This window comes from Branchiostoma floridae, chromosome 14 (genome assembly GCF_000003815.2).
Source record: "Branchiostoma floridae strain S238N-H82 chromosome 14, Bfl_VNyyK, whole genome shotgun sequence".
NCBI lineage: Eukaryota > Metazoa > Chordata > Leptocardii > Amphioxiformes > Branchiostomatidae > Branchiostoma > Branchiostoma floridae.
This window is the reverse complement of record NC_049992.1, coordinates 3,719,774-3,732,550: the sequence shown is the minus strand read 5'-3', so window position 1 is coordinate 3,732,550 and position 12,777 is coordinate 3,719,774. Positions and strand designations below refer to the sequence as shown.

General features: G+C 43.2%; 2 protein-coding genes across 2 annotated transcripts in view; one reads left to right on the top strand and one right to left on the bottom strand.

Annotated features, from left to right (window-relative positions):
- LOC118430923 (F-box/WD repeat-containing protein 7-like) overlaps positions 1–5,385 on the top strand; it is a 6,970-nt gene extending 1,585 nt beyond the window's left edge. The window contains exons 2-9 of the mRNA XM_035841952.1: positions 372–470; positions 745–831; positions 1,228–1,316; positions 1,873–1,920; positions 2,351–2,522; positions 3,134–3,259; positions 3,776–3,932; positions 4,203–5,385. Of these exons, the coding sequence (XP_035697845.1) occupies positions 372–470; positions 745–831; positions 1,228–1,316; positions 1,873–1,920; positions 2,351–2,522; positions 3,134–3,259; positions 3,776–3,932; positions 4,203–4,371 (947 nt within the window). The 3' untranslated portion in view covers positions 4,372–5,385. The remainder of the gene's footprint in view (positions 1–371; positions 471–744; positions 832–1,227; positions 1,317–1,872; positions 1,921–2,350; positions 2,523–3,133; positions 3,260–3,775; positions 3,933–4,202) is intronic.
- A 2,262-nt stretch (positions 5,386–7,647) lies between these two features.
- On the bottom strand, positions 7,648–10,728 carry LOC118429911 (perlucin-like protein). The gene is made up of 3 exons (XM_035840540.1): positions 10,430–10,728; positions 10,025–10,094; positions 7,648–8,850 (listed from the first exon to the last, which is right to left on the bottom strand). The coding sequence occupies exons 1-3, from the start codon at positions 10,610–10,612 to the stop codon at positions 8,432–8,434; spliced, it is 672 nt and encodes a 223-aa protein (XP_035696433.1). The 5' UTR covers positions 10,613–10,728; the 3' UTR covers positions 7,648–8,431.
- Positions 10,729–12,777: the final 2,049 nt, after the last annotated feature.

Genomic DNA, 12,777 nt, shown 5'->3' with positions numbered 1-12,777 from the left:
CTCACTGTACGAAAGTTGTTTGTTGTTTTATTCTTTTTTCTTTGTTTGTTGGAAAAGAAAAATGGGGAAGGCATTCTGTTCTTTACTTTTACTGTTTTTTTGTGGTGTACTTCTTATTCTCCCATTGATTGTCCAATTTGGTCGTAAAATCATTAATAGTTTCAAGCATCAGCTGTAAGCTGTGGTGATGAATTCCAGTCCTTTACAGTCCTGACACTTAAACCTTAAAGGATTGACCTTAAGTCTGTTCTTAGCTAGTGGGACCTTTTTTGCACTTTCAGCTTGAAGTGTCAACAAAGACTGTAGTAATGGAACTGCTCTCATCTTGTGTAGATTGAAATGTCTGACATTGATGTTTTCTTTTTTTGTAGGTCTCCTTTATGATCTGTTTTCTGATTGGTCAGAGAAAGACAGGCTAGTAATCAGTGGTTCAACAGACTGCTCCATCCGACTGTGGTCCATCGGACGAGGTAATAAGACTTTGGTTACAGCAGCAGGCAGCATGTATGTGTGCGTGTGCGTGAGAGGTGTGTGCGTGTGTGTTAGTGTGTGTGTCTCTGTGCATGTGTGTAACTGATTCTACCCTGTGCCCCTCAGGTTGTGACTTCAGGTCTATCTACACCTACAGCTCTGTCCAGAGTCTGTGTGTGTGTGTGTGTGTGTCTGTGTGTGTGTGTGTGTGAGTGTGTGTGTGTGTCTATCTGTGCATGTGTGTAACTGAATCTATGCTGTGTGTTTCTCCAGGTTGTGACTTCAGGTCCATCTACACCTACAGCTCTGTCCAAAGTCTTTGCTACTCTGAGGAGGAAGGACTCATCATCTCAGGGTCAGGTAAGGACACACCTAGGTTCTTCTCTACATTTTTTCACTGTCTAAATAGCAGTTTCAAAGTCCTTCTACAACAACTGCTGTTTTTTTTCAAAACTGATGAATTGTTTCCCTGACAAATGTTTCACCTTCAAATACAACCCACATGCCTTCAAACCCAATACTTACCACCATCTCCTACTTAGTCCCCTATATCTCCCACCAACTTACTTCAGGGCCCAGATTTGATCTCTTGGCCTTGCACTTAGCAAACTTGAAAAGAGTACTACATGTTAAAGTTACTTGTAGTTTCTCAGTCATCTTTACCGACTTATTTCTGGAGCCAAAGTGAAGGGTTCTTTCTTGCCACAATGTGTTTTTATTGCAACATCTTGCTGATGTTGAAGTGTTGTGTTCCAGATGGAGGGAAGATTCAGGTCTGGGACTCGGAGAGCAGAAGTAACGTTCAGTCCATCCGGGGGCACAACACATCTGTCACCTGTCTACAGGTGGGTGGGGCTTATAAACAAACAAACAACACATCCGTTACCTGTCTACAGGTGGGTGGGAGTTCTAAGCAAACAAACAAACAAATCATCACTCACTGTGCTCTGCATCTACAGTCTTTGACGAGTCATGTAGCTGCATTCAGTCTTTCTTCATCTTTTTCCACTGTGCTCTGCATCCTGCAAGCTTCCTTAGCTCCTGGGGTTACTTGACTGTAGACAATGCTTTCAAATTAATCTGTGGAAACCATTGTGACACAAATACAAACCTGTGAGATACCATAAAATACAGACTGGTTTTCAATATTAGTCTGTTGTGTTCCTTTGATTTGTGGATCGTATTATAAACTCAAACTCAAAGTCCAAAGCATACATCATGGAGTAGTTGTCATTGGGTTATTGGGTGGACAGACTACTCTCTCTTGGCAGCCAAGGGCTGAGTTGTCAGGAGCTTACTACAATAGGCTGGGCTAGATAGCAAGGCTCTGGAACAGAGTCAGTGAGTCTGTTGTAGGGTTATGTACATGGAAGTGTGTTGAGCTAAGTTACTGTGTTTCAGGTGGAGGGAACCCACGTGGTGAGTGTGTGCGAGGAAGGCATCGTGAAGGTTTGGGAGATGTGTGTTGAGCTATGTCACTGTTTCAGGTGGAGGGAACCCACGTGGTGAGTGTGTGTGAGGAAGGCATCGTGAAGGTTTGGGAGATGTGTGTTGAACTGTGTTGCTGTTTCAGGTGGAGGGAACCCATGTGGTGAGTGTGTGCGAGGAAGGCATCGTGAAGGTTTGGGAGATGTGTGTTGAACTGTGTTGCTGTTTCAGGTGGAGGGAACCCACGTGGTGAGTGTGTGTGAGGAAGGCATCGTGAAGGTTTGGGAGATGTGTGTTGAACTGAGTTACTGTTGCAGGTGGAGGGAACCCACGTGGTGAGTGTGTGCGAAGAAGGCATCGTGAAGGTTTGGGAGATGTGTGTTTAACTGAGTTACTGTTGCAGGTGGAGGGAACCCACGTTGTGAGTGTGTGCGAAGAAGGCATCGTGAAGGTTTGGGAGATCCGCGACCAGAACCTGCATGTGGTCTACGTGAACGAGAGTGTGAAACTCGACCCCCCGGGCCCGCTGAAGGCGAGACCCATCCTCTCGCTCGCGTACGCCAACAACAAGATTTACTACGGAGACGACGGAACCAACATTAAAGTCCTGGACTGGAAGTCTGGTAAGCTGTCCTGTGGGCATGCCATATAGCAATAACTCATTGCACAAGCAACTGGACATGACTTTGGAAATGGTCAGACGTTTCAGGTAGCATTCACTACCTTTCGTCATATGGAACTGTTTCAAAAATCATATCCAGTTGTTTGAGTAATTGCTATAATGGATTTGGCATCCTTATTACTGGGATATCTAAACCTTTATGAAGTCCTCTGTGGGTAATTTGGATATGCAGTCAGATCTGTCCATAGGGACCTATTTTTTTCCCCGTTGACCAAGGAATTGACGCATTAAGAATTGTGTTTATTAACCACCCTTTTGTATAGTACTAGTTCCAAGCTGCATAAGACTCGGCTGTAAGGTTGATCAGGAATGGACCCCTTCGTTAAGTGTGTTGGGATCGAACCAAAAATAGGTAGTACCTGAGTCAAGTGAGGGCTACAAAATGTAGGTGTAAATTGCCTTTCCCAAAGGCACAACATTAAAGTTGCTAGAGATTCAACCCCAGAACCCACAGATTCAACAAGTCAACCCTACCTACGAGGCTACCTCACCACCTGGTTTGACTGTACATCTACCCCTGCACTGCTCACTAGTGTTTGTAATGTTTTACAGGAACAATGCAGAAGCTGCCGAACCACCTTCGAGGGTTCGGCTCCACAGACAGCATGGTCGCTGTGGAGGGGACACTGCTGGTCAGCTCGGGGTACGACCTGGACACCGGCATTGGATATCTCAATGGTATAGTACAATGTGAAACAGTACTAGTACAGTTGGTATTGGATATGTCAATGGCATGTATAAAATGCTAGAGCTGGATATCTCTGCAGTATGTATGAAACTGGAAGTCTGATGCCTGACGCGGTTGGGAAGGCTAACCTGTGTAACGTTGATATGTCCTGTATGACCTTAACGTGACCTGCTCGACCTTAATGTGACCTGCTTGACCTTAACGTGACCTGCTCGACCTTGCCCCCAGTGCGCAGTCTACCCAGTGGCAAGTACCTGGATGTGGCAGGTTGACCATGTGCTGCATGACCTTGACATGAACTTTTTGACCTTGACATGACCTTTTTGACCTTGACATGACCTTTATGACCCTGCAATTCAGTGCGCAGCCTGCCCAGTGGCGAGTACCTGGCTTCCCTGTGTGATTATGAGGCCGGGGAGACTGACCTGTGTGACCTTGACATGTTCTGCATGACCTTGACATGACCTCTTTGACCTTGACATGACCTTTATGACCTTGCACCTCAGTGCGCAGCCTGCCCAGTGGCGAGTACCTGGCTTCCCTGTGTGATGACGAGGCGGGGAGATTGACCTGTGTGGCGCACACGAAAGTCACCAACCGGCATCGCTTCGTCACCGGAGGGAGCGAACTGTTGGTCTGGGACCAGGCACTTCCAACTGAGAGGTCAGTTGTACCATGCCCATATCATTTTTATTTGCAATTTACAACACAAAATTTAGGCTGCCAACTTCAGTCAACTTTGTCAAGGAAAGACCTACTGTCCTTCCTAGACAAAGATGAGTTGGAGAGTGGAAAATTTAGTTTAGCTTCAACAACACTGAATCTTCTATGTTATAAATTACAGTTCAAATTTGGCAAACTCTACTACAAGTTGACTTGGAAAACGCGTGTGTAAACCCTGGCAATGACTTTCTTCTGCACCTGCTGTTCCAGAGAGGTGATTGCTGCACACTACGAGGAGACGTTTGCGGGGCCGGTCGAACACTCCGAGGACGAGAGCGACGAGGAAGAGGATGGAAGGGAGGACATCGAGATGGGGCGACGGAGGCGGCACAGCAGCGCGCAACTCGCACAGGACGCAGCCTGGTGCACGGTCATGTGATCCACAGCCAATCAGGATGCATCCTGGTGCACGGTCATGTGATCCACAGTCAATCAGGATGCACCTTGGTGAATGGTCATGTGACTAACAGTCAATCAGGATGCATCTTGGTGCATGTTCATGTAATTATCAGCCAATTAGGATACATCCTGGTGCACGGTCATGTGATCCACAGCCAATCAGGATGCACCTTGGTGAATGGTCATGTGACTAACAGCCAATCAGGATGCATCCTGCTGTGTGAACATGTGATCCAATCAGGAAGCTCCTTTGTGGACATGTGATCTATAGCCAATCAGGTGTCAGGATGAAATTCTGTGGATTTTTTTTTTTTTTGCTCTACGGACATCCGACAGGAAAAACAAATTTGTTGGGTCCCTGCAGGAGTGACTTGACTCTACTGCACAGTAATCAAGACTGAAGACAAGATGAGATGCCTGCAACCTAGCTGAATAGTCAGTCTCTACTGCTGTTTTAGACTTTGTGACAAGTGCGCCAAAAAATAGCAGTTACGCAAGCAACAATGTGATTTTGTTAACGATACTATCTTTCATTAGTGATACTGAATAGATCTGTCGAAGAGCAGGTTTTATACCCCGACTATGAATCGATATGCAAAGGAGGTGAGGACAAATTTTAGATAGTCCAAATGATTACAAAAGTATGACGTACTCAAGACAAGGTTGATGCAATTAAGTCACTTAGCTCCTGTTGTTTGAGTATAGGAGCTAATGTTATATCGTGTCTGTCAATCTTAGTAACAAGTAGATGCGCAGACACAGGAGTTAAGTTAGTCCAAAATGCTCTTAAATTGAACTGCAACTGTTAAGAACGAAATGACATGAAAATGAGTTGAGATGCAAGCAATTCAATATAATCAAGTCTTATGTATATTACTGTATTATTACTTGTCAATTTCTTCTGCAATTTTTTAACGTTTCTGCATTTGTGACAAGAATTTTTTTTTGTGTACAGTTACCAAAACTGGTGCAAAACAGCATCGATAGACTGTTTTGCATTATGTTTTAATGATGTTTTATTGAAATGGATGAGTTAATGTTTGACGGGGAAGGTTGTATGTCTGGTACGTACAAGAAATGTGCTAATGCCGAGGCTTCTGGTTACAATTGTCGCACAATTTTCTTTTGGTCGTAAGTGCATCATTTTAAGCAATGCTGTAATGAACTGGCTGTGTAGAAGGATCCAAGACATGGATGTTTTTGTCACGAGGCGGCAGAACTTTTGTACAAATGTAAACTGTCCCAAGGCTGTGCAACCTTGCTACCCTAATCCTTTTGTAGGACCAATGTGACAAGGCCCTTGATTGTGGAGCTTACTACTTACCGACCCATCAGTCGTATTCAAATTGGGAATCGAACCACAGACCAGTGATCCAGGACTGAGATTGTGGATCACATGGTATCTTATGGAGTACGCTTAGGGTTTGGTTTGTTTCAAGGACAAAGTTTGGTTATAAATTGAGATGATGACCTGGCTTGAAAAAAATTACCAACAGACCTTTTTAAGAAATGTCCGGTAAAGATCTTTGAGAATTTTGTTGGAACTGAAGAATTTGCTGGCCCACATGTGGGGTATAGTATGTATCGGATGCAATGATGACTAAAGAACAAGCTAATGCTGACATAACTGAAAACAAAGTTTATAAAATATGATTATTGCTGTTGTTTCATGTACATAAATACGCAGCAATTTCAGCTCTTTTAATTGCTATGTGTGCTATGAATGATCATGCAATTTATAGGGGAAAAGGGGGATCCTTTTACCTAGTTTTTGGAACACAATCTGCAACATTACGAAGCTATTCAAACAAACACTACTGAGCTATTCATGATTCTAACAGTAATTATGTCTATGTATAATCAGAATGTACACGTGAATGAGTTGAACTTATGAGACTTTCTTACAGTACTGAATCTGATTGTAAAATGAGTTGTTTGTAACAGCTGAAGCTGAATTTTTGCTTTACGGTATTAGTTATAATAAGAGAACAATAGAAAGTGACCAGGACGCAAGTCAGTTTGGTTGATTGGAATAGGACCTATCCCAGCCCTCCAACAACTTCAGCACTGCAGCAAATATTATAGAGAGTGGCTCCAAACTCGTTCTGCATTTCAACAGTTTGGTTTAAGTCGACGTTGCTGTAAGATTGGTTTCTTGCTACTTTGTTGGGTCCGACCATGCCCAAGTGAACTCTGATAGAATACTAAGCGTTTACAAAAACAGAAATGTCGAGAGCCGATGTCAGTCACTAGGACTAGTGAGAATTTTTTTATTCAATGTATACTGCTCTGCATTTAAGAGTTGAAAGAAAGAAAGGTATTGAAAATGGTACACAACTAAGATATAACAGTCAAAATCAATGTATTCTACAATTACAAAGACTGTACTTTAGTAGTGAGATGCCTTGAGAACATCAGTGGTAGTCTATCAATTGAATTTCTCTGCCTTGATAATTATCAGTTGTTTTGTAGGTTGTACATTTGCCGATATGGCCTGAGCTTCCATCTATACCATAGCACAGTGGTGCGTGTGTTGTGACTTTGTGCAATAATCTCATGTAACCATGATCCCATGTGTATATCATGTAATGTGTGTGAGCTTGTCTCCTGATTAAAGAAACACATTGTTACGTTTCTGACATATCGTGCAATTTGTCCGTATTTCTGAAAACGTTCAGGCTGTACAGGGCAGGCGCTACGCCCGTACTGGCACGTACGGCGGGCGAATCCGCAGCCCGATGACACACAAAGTTTTGCCTGCACGTGAAGTTCTACGGCGTGTCTGCGTGCTCTAAAATCCGTCGGATTCCCTAAGAGTTCGTGCGGAGGCGGTATTTACCACTCACACGGATCCCAAAAGATTGCTCACTTTTTGGCACGTAGACAGCACGTATTTGCACGTACGGCGGGTTGTGCCCTTAGCTTTAAGATGGTCTGGTAGCAAGGTATCCTTTTGATTAGTGTTGTGGACTAAAACTGATGGTTCCATTAGCATTAGCGTGTCTTACAGTAGGAACTTTGGAATTGGCAGATACCTTGGATTTGTAAAATGTACGTCTCATTTGCTTATACCCCCCTCACAGTATCCACGATCTTTGGGCGTATGGACGGAAGATCGGCCATATTTAAGATCGACAGAGGGTTGCGTGCATTTTTCACCTGAAAACCGTGCCTGTCACATATAAGCTATATTTTGTACCTTGGTCAATTGTTGTGCAATAAAGTTATTATCATAAGCGAGGCTCGGGCGATTGCCGCAGAATCGTCGTCCGATCGATTTTCGCCTAATGTGAGGGGGGTATTAGCGGGACAAGAGGAAAATGTTAGAATGATACACAAGAAGGCAGAAACCATCACTAGTCAACACGGATTTGTTTTTAGTCACATGAAAGATTTACATGACTTGTCTTCATCAAAAGTGCAAATATCACGTTTACATTCCCATCTGACCCCACCTGTTAAGATTATACTTGATTACATAACTAAACTGATGAAAATACACTTGGATAGCTTGGTAATGTTACAGAAGTAAAATGACCAGAGTTTGAAAGTCAAGTCCCTACCGATTCGAGGCTATTATATCAGCTCAGGCTAGAACTAAACCATACAAAACTTCAATCTATGTACTTGCTGTATGTAATTAGTAGTGAACATATACTGTACTATACGTTTACATTCCTTTCTGACACTAACTATGAAGATTATTCTTTGACTATATAAGTTAACTGCATATACACTTGGATAACTTGGTACAAAAGTAGAATAAGCACACCATGAGAATTCGTATATCATTATCAAACACCGAAAGAATTGTTTTGACTAGATATCTATGTCTACAATTCAAATCCTACCCAACTGACTATCTTCAATCTCTTTACTATCTTGACCAAACTTGGTTAAATTAAACACCGTTTAAAAGTCCTTATAATATCCCTAAGTTACTACTTAAGACAGAAATCATATCCAACTGACAAACTCCAATCTCTTTTCTCGCTGAAGGTTGTGACCAGTGGACCTGTCCTTGGCTTTTGTGGGCCCGGCTAGGGAACGGCTGCACTGACTTCACACACATAATACAGACTAATCAAGCATGACAGATCGTTCCACCTGTAGCCATACCGTGCTCTCCACTCAACGCAGTCCTCAGCAGAGCTACCATCGTCAGGTTGCCCCGAATACCAGTTGCTCCAGCCGGTGAGCGGCGTCCCGTCCTCCCACAAAAAGGTTCCCTCCTGCACCAGGTCTGTCAGGCCGAACCAGACGACGGAGTCACTGGGGTACCTGGTCAGTTGGTTGACCAGGAAGTCGTTGGTTGCCTGGTCCTTAGGCATGGCCAGATGCCCGCCGGCAGCCTGACAGGCGGACCTGGCACCGGCGTAGGTCTTCGTGTCGGTAGAGAAGCTGTAGCATCTGTCCTGGAACTTGACAGAACCGTTGGGACAGACTAGATTCTCACGGCCTGTGTACAATGAAAACATTTTTTTAATGAGATGCTTGCGTCTCCATTACTGAAATGCTTAGAAAAATATACTTTTACTGGCATATAACTGCTGATTTGATTGATTTCCTGTGAACAGTTTTTGTCATTTTCTTGTGCTCGGGGTTGCCTTGGCCAAAGGAACTTGACGATTGCGACCATATCATAAAGAGTCGCAAAATGAGTAAATATTTGCCTTGGTTTAACAACAATATCATAGATGTGCAAAAGTTAGATGTAACGGGTCGTTCAGTGTAATATAACCAGCTGCTGCCGCGCCGCGTGCCTTCGAAGCTGGTGTGTTACGCCGAAGGGCGGTTATACCGGCTATATAGATACAGAATACAGCTAGCTCGCGCGCTACGGATAGGTTAGCCTATCTGCGTCAATCGCTTGCAAATCATACGTTAGCCATCACAGAGCATCGTGCGATGGAAATAATTCTTAACATGTTCAACAATGTTCCATAATTGTGCCATTTTTATTGCCCTCAAAGCAGGCCTTTTCTCTTCAGATGACACGAAAATGTTATAAATTCTAACCATGCTCCAATACTAGTAGTTTCATCTCCCCTGATATATTCCAAAGTTATTGCAAACGGACATGATGAAAAAAGTGTTGGAATTAAGCAGGAAAATCTAATGGAAATGTGTTGGTATCGCTTAGTGTTACACGATACCCCATGGCAGACAAGAGACTGCTCCAATCATCTGCATGTATATCAGGGGATTCTTAGTATGCAAGCTCTTTGAACCTATTCTTTACTATCACACCAGCACGGTCGGTACCGTAAAGGTTAACAAGACACAAAAGGAAACCTGAGAATAGAAGATATGCACCAGCAGTGGTATGCAGGTCAACTTTGTTCACTATTTTATCCCATAACATTGCAATGCATACAAGAGTCTTGAGTGAGTCAACCTACTTGTATAGGCAACTTCAACTATACTACAGCTACTAGTGCCCTATACGCGTACCTGGTACAGCGACAACTGTTGACAACGACCGTTCTGTTCGTCTACCGTTTCAGAACGTGATTAACATTTCGAAGCCGCCAAATGCCTATTGCCAGTGCATCATACGACGTTTGTTCAATCTTCCTGAGTGACTACCTAGAAGATTTCATCATGATGGTTTCTGTGCATGTTATACTCACCTTGTTTAAGGAGCTCTACTTCTTCTGTCAGATTCCTGACCTGTTCCTCCAACTCTGTCAGCCGAACGTCCTGGAGTACAAGAGATTTTAATCAAATATTAGTTTCTCGATATGAGCTTGCCCATGGCCACTTGAATTTGAAAAGACGTTCTACATAACGTGGACTTCACTTATAGCTTAATCTCCCATTCTCCCACTAGGAGAGATACCGCATACAGAGTACATACAGTTAAACAACGCGCAATTCACTTTACTAGCCACGATAATTCACCTAACTGTTCAATATACAGAGCAGTGAACAATGACTCACAATTCCAAACTTCTGTTCTAAGGACAGGTCTTTCTAGAGGCGTGCAAGCTTGGTCCGCGGGAAATAAAGGGATAATAAGGGGATACAACTCGCACCTGGCTGGTTCCCGTCTCGTCGCTTTCCCCCTGCTTGTCCCTGTCGTTGTGAACATGAATGACAGGGCTGCACACATACTTCTCCTCGGTCCTCGGACCGGAACAGCCCCAGGTCGGCTGGCCTGAAGTCTGGATGGTCAACACCAGCACAGCAGCGGCCACGATCACCACATTCATGCTCATTGTTTCTTTCGAAGTTCGGTGCAGAGTATTTTCGTGTCTCAAATACAACGTTACAGTCCCACAAGGAAATGACACTTGATATCCTTGTTGTTGATGTGGCCAATACAGCTCCGTGTGAGCCATTGAAGCCCAGCACTGGTAACTCTAGACCACAAGTATTGTTCAGCATTTTGTACAGTAGAATTCAGCGGTAAGGTCGATAGCCTGCACAAATTTTATCATAGTTACCAACCTCACAAGCTTAACGCCTGCCGAAGCTCGACGCTGCCGGCATTAAAGGCTCCTTTGCCACAGATAAATGTTTTGATCAAGAGAGGTATCAACCTACGTATGGACTACCATAGTATTTGGTTGTTGGTACATGTAGGTCATGACCCATGAAAGGAAGGCAACACTATTCTTCTTGTTCAACTGTTTATTTAAGAAGTTGCGAATGAGCCAATTTCTGCTACATGTACTATACAGGCGCACGGCTTAGAGGTGAGGATTGTTTCTTGAAAGATCCAACAACACACACAGAAAATAGTATGGTTCCAACCGGTGTGAGTAGATCAAGTCTTCCAGTTCGATATTAAGCACTTTGCTCTGCCTCACAGACAAAGATGCTACCCAGCTGTATTATCTTATCCTACAGTGTGATAGAATGAACAAAACTGCAAGAATGCACAAGAAGAAAGAAACTTTTACTGGTTAACACTGTCATTTTATAATCACACGATAGACGTACATATCTATCAAAAGTGCAAATATCACGTTAACTTTACATTCCTTTCTGACTTTAACCGTTAAGATTATACTTCGACTTTAAAAGCTAAACTGAAGATATAGTTGGATAGCTGACACGGTACAAAGGTAGAATAAACACACCACGAAAGTCCTTATATCCTTATCAAACACTGAGGAAACTAGAAAGGGTATATTTGCAAGCAAATACAGAATGTTACCTTCACATGGTTTAGTCTAGCATTTCTACCTGGAAGGGTAAACTGATTAAGTTGCAGATGTTGACACAGGATAAGTCAAGACATGCAAGAAGGTACAAATAAATTTTGATGATTTTTTATCTGTAACGTTATACATCTTAAATAATGAACACGACGTCCAATATTGTTCCAAACAGGGTTTCTCATCATCATCTCATCACAGCCCCATAGCTACAAGCCACAGTCTGTCTGTCCAAAAAGGTTATCCATTTCTGACGGTCGTCAACAGGGTTTACTCGACGACATTTAGCGTGTCGTCTGCGGGAGCGTCAGGGCCTATGAATTTTTTCGGCTTGGGGAGGTCCAGGGAGAAATTTCTTGGCTTGCGGAGAGAGAGCCATGGAAAAAAAACTGGCTTCCTTCAACAATATGTATTCAAATGTTTAAAAATAAAGCTTTGAATCACTTGGGAAATTCATGTTCTCTGTCCCTGACTTGGTGCAGAACGCGAGCCGCGAAGTTCAGTTGATAAAATAAGAATAAGTTTAATTTTGCGCTTTCCGTCATTGTTGACGAACAAACTCGGCGCGTAAGTATAGACAAATTTTGCAAAAATCTCTAAAAAATCAGCGGATGTTTGCAGACGGTGCTGACTTTGATGATAATTCCTAATGCGCGCCGGCGGCGAGAGAGAAGCGAGAAGCGACTGGTCGAACCCAGTCGGTGCCGCGCCCCTCCCCCTAATGTTCTGGTCAGTCGCATCGTGCTAGCGCCTATGTTTTTGTTGTCATTTTCCCGGCCCCGATTAACTGTCAGTTGTTGCTACCATAGAAGTAAAAAAAATCGAACAATATATGAAATTAAATAAGGTACTTTCAAAATAGTCTCCGGTAAGCCGATCGGACCTCTATACGGGGGCGGGGCCCTACATAAAACGTGACAAATAGGTGTGCTTTTGATTCTTTAATTGACTGCTTATAAAATATGGACCGAATCTACCGGTGTCATCATGTTGCACCAAATTTGGGCTGACCGTCTATGAAAATTAAGATGTCGAAGATATTTCCCAAAAGGTAGGCAGAGATTTGTTGATGTTGGCGGTTTTGTTTTTTTTCGTAATGATTTTCTTAGTCGGACCATCGCAAACAGTGCATTTAGTCCCTTTCCCCGTGAAAACATCAGCTAGATTGTGCTAGATACAGCCTCACATGAGGCAGAAGTACATACAGTCACAATTTTATT